Genomic DNA, 9,998 nt, shown 5'->3' with positions numbered 1-9,998 from the left:
CAAATTTAAGATCTTCAAAATTTAACACCAAATCAATTTTTTATTTATTCTCAAACCCAATGCTATATACCTTATTTATCTAATTCATTTTATGAAATCTAACATTTATAATTCTAAAATATACAAACCTTCAATTTTTTATCATTTATATTTAATCTTATTAAATTAACTTAAATTAAATTTACTTAAAAAAATTATTTATATTTTTTCCTTACATGATTAAATTTAAATAAAATTTTACTCACTAAAATGTGCTTTATCAATTCCAATTCCTTATTTAGATCAATCGCCATAATATTCCTACGATAACAAAGAACAGAAAGAGAACATAAAACTAAAAGGAAAAGGAAAAGAAAAGTATAGGCCTTCTTTATTCCCCACCAAATAAAAATAAAAAAATAATATTCTCGAGAAACCTCTTTTCCTTTAAATATCACAAATACCTTCGTTCTTAAGGCTGCATGTGCCTTCTTAAGGCTTATCATTTTTTATTACTGACATCAACCTTTCATAGAGAACTCTGCCAGACTCTCACTTGTTAAGGTATTTTTCATGTCAATTTTTTTCTGCTATGGTAAGCGTCTCTAGGTAGATAGCATTTCTGTTGCATTTGGGAAAAGCTGGATGAAAAGGTCAGTTTTAATTCATACATATTAGCAATATATTAATTCTAAAGAATGTTAGTCAATTTTGAATGTTTAACACTTTTAAGTCTAGAAATCAAAGCTTAGTGTATGTGATTTAAGCGATTTTCAAATTGTTCATTTATTTGTTTCTAATGTGATCTTTTAAAATTTTTTGAGTGGCAGATATAAAGATTTTTTTAACTTTATTTTGTGAATTTCATAAATTTGTTGATGTTATTTGTTTTGTCTATTGCAATTCTTGATTTCACAGTCATTTCTATTGATTTCGCTGTCATTTCTACTGATTTTACCTCCTCTTGTCATTCTCATCTCTTTAAAACTTCCAAAATGTAAAATCTTATATAAAGGCCGTTGTTTATTTGATTGAACATGTATGATATTATGTTGAAAGACAACTTTTAATTTAGATTTAATTTAGATATATACTTCTTTATAATGTTATAATTTATTACATAGAGACAAACATGTCAGTACTGGAAAAAAAGAAGAAAAAAAGTGTCTTGAATGAGTATTTTCTTCAAATTCTATTTTAATGTATAAATTCACAATTTTGAGAATAAGATCAATTTTAAAAATGGGTTTGTATGGCAGATCTTGTCTTTGGTATGTTTTACCCCTGATCTTAAAAAAGCAGAGAGTAAAATTCAACAACTTTGTCCTCTTTCTACAATGTATATATTATAGTAATGGAGATTAAAAGCACATAAATAAAATTAAAAATTTACATTTTGAATAATATAAGAGAAACACAGAAAATATATTATGCGGAAATTTAATTGATTGCATTATTCATTGACTTTTATGAAAGATCTTAACCCTTTAAATTTCTACAATCACTTTTTATTTTAGAACTAAACTATTGACTTTCCAACACATTGCTAATATTAGCAAAATTACTTTTCATCATTACATTAAACAACCTCTTTGATCTAAAAAGGAAACAAACATTAATAACATTGAATCAAACAACAATAAATGTAAGATGATTTGGACTCAGGAACATCATCAATCTGATTTAGCCTTTCACTCTGTAAACTGAACAAAATGTACTAGTCTTGTACGTCTACTGTCATACCAATGTGAACAAGCATTAAAAATGTTCCTTCTTCACTATCTAGCAACAAAAACTTCTCATTATCTTGAACTCTTACATTTATGCATGGATTTTATACTTTTCAATGTTTTATGTCAGATGATACTCTTTAATACGAATGAATATAATTTTTATGAGTATCATTTTAATAAATACGTTTATGGAAAAATTTAATTTTCCTTTATATTCTCTGTCTATTATAATATTATTGTAAGAATTAGAATTTAATACATAGAAATAAAATAAAAATTTATATTTAAAAATAATATTAAAAAGACACAAAAAAATAAATTGAAAGAATTTCAATTGAACCATTGATTGTATTATTCACTCTTTATAAAATATCTCCACTAAAAAACTTCCACAACAGCCATTCCCTTAAAAATCTAACTATTAACTACTCAACATAATATTAACATTAACCATAGTAGTTTTAAATCATAACATCCAACATAGATAAAACATAAATTGAGATTCTATTACATCATAAAATTTAGAAAATTTACCCGTCTATGGCACGGATGCCTTATTCTGCTTCTAAAGGAGAAACTATACCAAGCCTCTCCACAAAATTCAATATCTTTTACCAGAACCAAAAATATGGTGTCCAATGTCTATCAAATGGCAATTTATTTCAATTTTGTCAGCGTTGGATAAGATATTGATACTCACAACTATTTCTGTCAAATCTAATAAACATATTTTAACTTCAATGGTTTACAACAAGAATGCAAGGGGCCAATTACACTGCCATTAAAAGAGAATAAAAACATGGTACAGTGGGTGTTGGATAGTGAGTGTTGGACTTCTTTGTTTGCTTCCCTCCATTCGTAGTCTTTTGGCATTCTTTGTGAAGACCTCCAAATACATAAATAAACACTGTGGATAATATAATTATCAATATTTGCCGATGTATATGAGCTACTAGTACTGTATATGTAACCAGCAAACAGAGATAATGATGAACCATGTAAATCTGATATTGTGTGTGTTTTATCTTGCATCTTATAAACCTGAATTTGTATTTATTTATTTGAACTTTGCATCAACAGTGAGGTGGCTAGGGAAATTGACGGGAATGGGGCATTACTCACATTGGCTGGCCTCAGATTTACACCCTTTCCTTAGTTCTAGCTTTCTAAGTTGAATGCAATTGAAAATACTGTCCATACATGTGAAGAAATGTTTTAGGCCTTACTGTGCTGGATCTACATCAAAGTTTCGGTTTTGTGTCCTAGCACAATACATTTACAGGGGTTGTCCATCGGTCCCCTCTATTGAAACTCAAAAAATAATTTATCAAAATAGATTGCCAACCAAAATAAGTCATGGTCTGCCCATTTTACTAGCATAAATTATATTGATGCTATCAGATCGTCTTTTTGAGTCAGGGTAATTACGTCAAACGGTTACACCATAGCTAAACCAGGGAATAGAATCATTAAATAGCTACTAAACAACCATCAATGCCTGAAACTGGATCTTCCACTGCTGCAAGCAAAGAGTACTCTAACCAAATGTCAGAGAATGGTATCAACTAGTTCAACCAACTGATAGGGATCCCAAATTTCCCCTCAAATTGCAGCCAAAGAGATATATGCATTTGTCACCACAGCCATAGCTGTTATATGTATTTCCAGAGTCCATGTTGTTATTGTGCAATATAAATTATGTAAATTTATTTCTTCAATGTTTCAGATCAAATTTTATAATCCATCATTAGAAAGAAGAGAAAGAAAAAAAGAATGATGATGGATCATAGAGTTTGATCCGAAACATTGAAGAAATAAATTTACACAAAAGCTATGTACAATAACAGCCATAGCTTGTAATAAAAAATGTTAGAGAGTTAATGAGGCTAGGGGATAGCTGATTAAAAAACAGGGGTGTAAATATCAGAAGGTTTTTGCAATATGCTTAAGGTTGCATTGTGTTTTATAAAATTTCATCTTGGAATTGATAACAGCATTTTCCTCTGTGAATCAAAATTTGAACTATTTTTGAATTTTCCCTCCAACTGCTGCAAGTCTGTCCACCTCTTTGTTTTGCTCTCTAGGAAACCCTAGATGCCAAATGCCTCAAAGTCTTCAATCAAGTCCCATATCATATGTTTGTATGACTTGAGAACGTTGCTCTTTGCTATACTTTGAGCTCTATTTTCATTTTTTTTTGAGGTTTCATGAGATAGGGAATGAATGAATTCTCTTACCACATGCTTTCAACATCATTTTGAGGTGTCATAAGATTGGGAATGAATTAATTCTCTTCGTGAATGCAATATGTGTCTAATCTTGTTTCCACAAGATCACAAGTGTCCAACTGAAAATTATGACCCCATTCATCAAGACAAATATCTGAAATCTCTTCTGTAAGTGTAGTAGGATCAAGACCAGCACTATTTTCTTCTAGATTATTCATAGTACAATTCTGATTGATTCGAGTTGGACTAGGTGAATTAGGTTCAACAGAGTTTTTTAAATTGTCTTAGCCTTGGTAGTCATTCTTGTGCTATAACTGATCCTAAACAACTTATGGAACCAATCTGCGGATAAATATCCTCCTATCTTGGCTCTAAATTCTCTAGACAACCATATAGCAAATTATGGAGGAAGTTCTATAACTGAAATATCTTGCAAAACGGAGAAACTTTGGCATGCATGCAAGGTAAGTTTGAGATCTTTGATGACTCCTACTATCTTAACACCAGTACCATCCAATTTTGCAACTCCTTTAAACACTAGTTCGTAACTAAAAGCAAATTAGCCACATTTTTTTTGGCATGACAGAACTACTGACCCAAAAATTAATCGTACAATTAGAAATAAGGTGATTACCAATGATCAAAGACATGTAAAAAGGAGGCAGCTTACTGATTTTTCTGGTCTTTTCATCCTCTTTTAACTGACATAGACTGATTGAAACTGCTATACTTTTGGCTGAAACATTATTTGACTGATTCAAACTCCTCAATGACTGATGAAGCAAATCCCTTTGTGCTGGCATAGACAAAGCCCCCCACATAGTGACAGTTGCAAACTCTTCTTTAAAAACCTAATTTTGGAATTAATAACAGCATTTTCCTGCGTGAATCAAAATCTGAATTATTTTCCAAATATTCTTCTTACATTCATGCAGAATCTAACATGGACAGAGCGGGCAAAGATAAGGCTATTGGCATTGATCTCGGGACAACTTACAGCTGTGTGGGAGTGTGGCAGCATGACAGAATTGAAATTATTGCTAATGACCAAGGAAACAGAACCACTCCCTCCATGGTTGCTTTCACCCCTGACGAAAGACTTGTTGGAGATGCTGCCAAATTCCAGATTTCAACTAATCCTACCAACACTGTGTTTGACACCAAGAGACTCATTGGAAGGAGATATACCGACCCCTTTGTGCAGTCTGACAAACAATTGTGGCCATTCACCATCGTTCCTGGTAAGAATGATAAACCTATGATTGAAGTGACTTTTAAAGGTGAGAAAAGACTATTTGCAGCTGAGGAAATCTCGTCCATGGTGTTGTTGAAAATGAAGATGACAGCTGAACAATACCTCCAGTGTGATGTAAAGAATGCTGTGATTACTGTGCCTGCTTATTTTAATGATTCGCAGAAGCGAGCAACTAAAGATGCCGGTAAGATTGCAGGGCTTGATGTCATGCGGATCATCAATGAACCCACGGCTGCAGCATTAACTTATGTCTTTGCTTCATTGGAGGAAGGAAAAAGAAACATTCTAGTTTTTGACCTTGGAGGAGGTACCTTTGACGTATCTATTGTTACAGTTGAAAGGGGTGAGGTTGAAGTAAAAGCTGTTGGAGGGGACATGCATTTGGGAGGCCAGGATTTTGACAATAATATGCTCAATTATTGTGTTCAGCTGTTCAACAAAAAATATAAAATGGATATGAGTACTAGTCCCAAAGCTCTTCGGCGACTACGCTCAGAGTGCGAGAGAGCAAAAAGAAGTTTGTCTTCGGCAATAGAGACTGTAATTGACATAGATTGCCTCTATGAAGGGCAAGATTTCCACACAAACATCAGGAGGGCAAAGTTTGAGGAGCTCAATGCGGACCTTTTTGACAAATGCATGCAATTAGTGGAGCAATGCATGGAAGACTCCAAACTGAACAAAGACCAAATCCACGACATTGTTTTAGTAGGAGGTTCTTCACGAATACCCAAGGTCCAGGAATTGCTAAGTCAATACTTCAAGGGAAAGGAGCTCTGCAAAAGTGTAAATCCAGACGAGGCAGTGGCTTACGGTGCAGCTTTGCAGGCAGCTGGGCTGAACAAGGAAAATATCAACTTAGTGTTGATAGACGTGACTCCTTTGAGTCTTGGAATTGAAGTCAACAATGGTGTCATGACAGTAGTAATTCCTCGCAATACTCCAATTCCTACTTCGAAAGAGACAACTGCCACCACAGCGCGTGACAACCAGACAAGTGCAAAAATTTCAATTTATGAAGGCGAGAGATCTTTGGTTGCACACAACAATTTACTGGGTGAATTTGGCCTCGATGAGATTCCACCTGCCCGGTGTATGGTGCCACAGATACGAGTTTGCTTTCAAGTGGATGTAGAGGGAATTCTTAGGGTCTCTGCCAAGGACATGGGAACAGGGTTAAACAATCAGATTACTGTTACAAATGAGCGTGAGAGACTGAGCAAGGAGGAGATAGATAGAATGGTGGCTGATGCAGTGATATTCCGAAAAGAGGACGAAGAAGCAGCAAAGAAGCATATTGCTAAAAACAATCTGGACTGTTTTGTTTGTAACATGAAAAACAGGGTGACAGAGGCTAGGGAGAAAGGGACCATGCAGAAAAGTCCTGCTAAAGGTATCATGCGGGCCTTGAATAATGCTAAGCGATGGTTGGACGGTAATGACTCCTCAGAAATTCATGAATTACAAGCCAAATTGAATGAATTGACGCTGAAATGCAAACCCTTAACATAAATGGAAGTATGTAGTCTAAATAGTTAAGGTATGTTATTCTCATGTTTCTAACTTTGGAAGACATTGGCTTGGTAAGACACTGGCTGGGCAGAGCAAAGATTAAAAAGAACAAAAAACACTATGCAGAAAGCTACAGCTTTTCTCTTTATTTTTTATGATAAATTGAACACAGTTGCCTCTTTTATAGAGGTCTCGGACAGCTTGAGAAGCTGCTAAAACTGTTTTATCTACTTTTATTATTTTTATGCAAAGAGGTCTTAGACAGCTTGAGAAGCTGCTAAAACTGTTTTATCTACTTTTATGAAAAAATATTTTTAGACTATCTTATTTTAAGACTGTTATTTTTTAATTTTTTTTGATGTGAAAGAAGAAATTATATTTTATTCTAATATTCTCTCTTAATTTCTATCACGAATGTTTCAGCATATTCAAATTCTGTTGTTATTGATTGGAGTCTTTTTTTTTTCTTTTTAGTGATCACAGCTAAGTCTTAAACTTACTCAAGCCTTTTCTTGCATAATAACTTCAAACCATCTTTAAGATCTTCAAATATTTTCTCAATAGTGACGCCTTTCTTGTAGGCTTCCTCCAACTACTACGATAGTCTTTCTAATGCAGATTGAAAATCCAGACATTGTAGGCTTCCTCAAACTTACTACGATAGTCTTGAAAAATATAAACATGCCCACTCACAAGCCTCGACATTGAGGTTTCTTTCTTCCACAAATTTGAATTTGGCTTTCAAATATGTATTTTAAACACATAAGAAAATAAATAAAGGTTTCATCTTTTCAAAGGATTTAATCGATAAATTTTTAATGATTTGGAGATCTATGGAGAGAGCCTAGAAAATATGTTCGTAGAGAAAAATAAGACCAAATAAAAATAAAATTAAATAAACAAGTAACCTTTTTGGGGGGGGTTGTGCAAGATAGCTTGTGCATCCAAATGCTTCACCATCACTTTCAAACCATTGATTTTCTGATCTTTAAAACTTCATTTGGATCTTCCTACAACTTCACTATCTATAGACGTCTTACAAGACAAATGATTTATTTTGACCCAAAATATTTGTTATCCCTTTTGAACATTCAAACATTTCATGATTTCTATCATTTTTCACATAAAAACATTTTTTTACTTAAATTAACTTACTCACCATATATGTAATCTTTTGTCAATTTGATCCATAGCTCTATCCACATTCCCTTTTTATGCATCCTATCGTAGATTCATTCTTCAATTCTTTGTTCCAATACATTTTTTTTAATAATTTTTCAAACCACAAATACTACAAAAATGTATATCCCAACACTTATCATTTGTATATCCTTTCCTATTACAATGACAACACTGCAAACACTACAAATTACTTGAACAAATTTGATTGAACTTGTAACACATGCATCAACATTTACTTTACCTATGATATACCTAAGACCTTCATACTTTGGCCTCATTGTTGGCTCAATTATAACCTCTATGATTGCTTGTTCATGATTACCTAATCCTTGACCTTTATATCTCATTCTTTTCATGATTTTGAAATTGATATTCTTTTCATAACAACCTTTTCTATTAGCATTACAACTTGTAAGATTTGTAGATTCAAACACATTCTTGCAAATTTAGCCTTACACTCTTTACTTGAAGAAGTATTAGTTATGTCACCCATATCAAACAGAGAACACAAGACACTTGTATCATATGTAGAATTACAAACTAACTTGGCTTTAACCTTAGACTCTCATTTTCTTTTTCTAATAACTTTAATTTTTCTTCTAATTCTTGGTTGTTCTTTTTCACATTCACCAAATCCTTTTGAAGAGTATCATTTTCACAAATATTCTCATAAATATCTTTTCCTGACTACCTTATCCTTTCTATCATTTCCAAATTAAACTTTTTTTGTTTACATCAATTCTTCTTTTATAACGTGTCCTTCTCACATATTAAAGTTGCATTTTCTTTCTTCACTTTTTTACCTATCTTCCCCATTGAAATTATTTAAATTTATATAAGATTACAATTGAAAAGTGGCTTATAATTATTTTATGGTAATAAAATTTGAACATCAAGAGTTCTGCAATCTTTTCTTTTTTAGAATAATAGAATCACATTTCCTTGGGTTGTGAGTAATTAGTTTAATTTGTGAGATATTGGGAAAAGAGACCTTACATATAATAAGGTATGGTAGATGTTCTTACCACCTTTTAATTGTCGTAAAATCTTTCATATCTGACAACACTTATAGTTGTAAGAGAAATCATCATTACTAACTAAATTAATATATGTTTCTCTTACAACCTCTCATAACTCAACTTGGGCACCCACCTTCTCCATGTGAAGGTGTCTCATGATACTTGTCCAATCTATCATAAAATTAGGTTCTTAGGTTCTTAGGTTCTACATGTAAAGGTGTCTCATGATACTTGTCCAATCTATCACAACATCTTATACATTTCCTAAGATGTCAACACATGGCAAAATAACTCTACCACAAATTGGGACAACTACCTCGTCATGTGAGGACTGAAACATTCTTATCACATCCCTTTTCACCTCCCAACATGATGACAACTCACCATACCAAATCACACTAAAAGATGAAATACGATGTTCAAAAAAATAGGGAAAATGGGCATAAATAAATACATTAATTAAATAAATCAAAGCTAGGAAATACTGAGGTTGAGACACCTTAATTTCCAACATTATCCCACTTGTCAAACACCTTACTAGATCCATTCTAAGCAAGATTTTATTGCTAAGGGTTGTGTGGCCCATAGACTTTGAACACAATCTAAACTTTTTTTCTGCTCATAAGCTTTGTTAGTGAATGTGCAACATTCGTCAAAGTATCAACTTTCTCTAGTTTCACTCTTCCATCTTCCACCATGTCATAGACAAAATGAAATGGTACAACAATATGCTTTGTTCTAGCATGAAAGATGGTATTCTTCACCAAACATATAGCACTCTGACTGTCACATAAAATAGTAATCAACTCTATATCAAGTCCAATACATGAACAAAATCTCTTAAGCCAAATGGATTCCTTACAAGCATGAGTTGTTGTCATATATTCTACTTATGTCATGGACAAAGTAACTAGAAATTTTTGCTTAATCATCCAACTAATAGCACCACCAAACATAGTAAAAACATAGCCATTAGTATATCTTTTGCCATCAATGTCACCAACCCAATCTAAATCTACAAATGCATAAATATTAATAGAATGTCAAGGTCTCGTACGATAACCATGATAACATAAGGAATGCTCAAAAG

The 9,998-nt window shown here is 32.7% G+C and overlaps 1 protein-coding gene across 2 annotated transcripts; it reads left to right on the top strand.

The window, feature by feature from the left end:
• The first annotated feature begins 462 nt into the window (after nucleotides 1-462).
• On the top strand, nucleotides 463-7,002 carry LOC131048822 (heat shock cognate 70 kDa protein). 2 transcript variants are annotated; one of them, XM_057982896.2, is made up of 2 exons: nucleotides 463-543; nucleotides 4,876-7,002. In XM_057982896.2, exon 2 carries the CDS (start codon nucleotides 4,884-4,886, stop codon nucleotides 6,705-6,707), a length of 1,824 nt encoding a protein of 607 aa, XP_057838879.1. In that variant the 5' UTR covers nucleotides 463-543; nucleotides 4,876-4,883; the 3' UTR covers nucleotides 6,708-7,002. The 2 variants fall into 2 exon arrangements, with proteins under 2 accessions (XP_057838879.1, XP_057838878.1); XM_057982895.2 differs by having other exon boundaries at nucleotides 490-632.
• Nucleotides 7,003-9,998: the final 2,996 nt, after the last annotated feature.

Source organism: Cryptomeria japonica, chromosome 10 (genome assembly GCF_030272615.1).
Source record: "Cryptomeria japonica chromosome 10, Sugi_1.0, whole genome shotgun sequence".
NCBI classification, from domain to species: domain Eukaryota; kingdom Viridiplantae; phylum Streptophyta; class Pinopsida; order Cupressales; family Cupressaceae; genus Cryptomeria; species Cryptomeria japonica.
This window is presented reverse-complemented; position numbering and strand designations above follow the sequence as displayed.

Bases quoted from the DNA above. Each gene is read 5' to 3' on its own strand.
- LOC131048822 (XM_057982896.2), top strand. From the start codon at position 4,884: ATGGACAGAGCGGGCAAAGATAAGGCTATTGGCATTGATCTCGGGACA.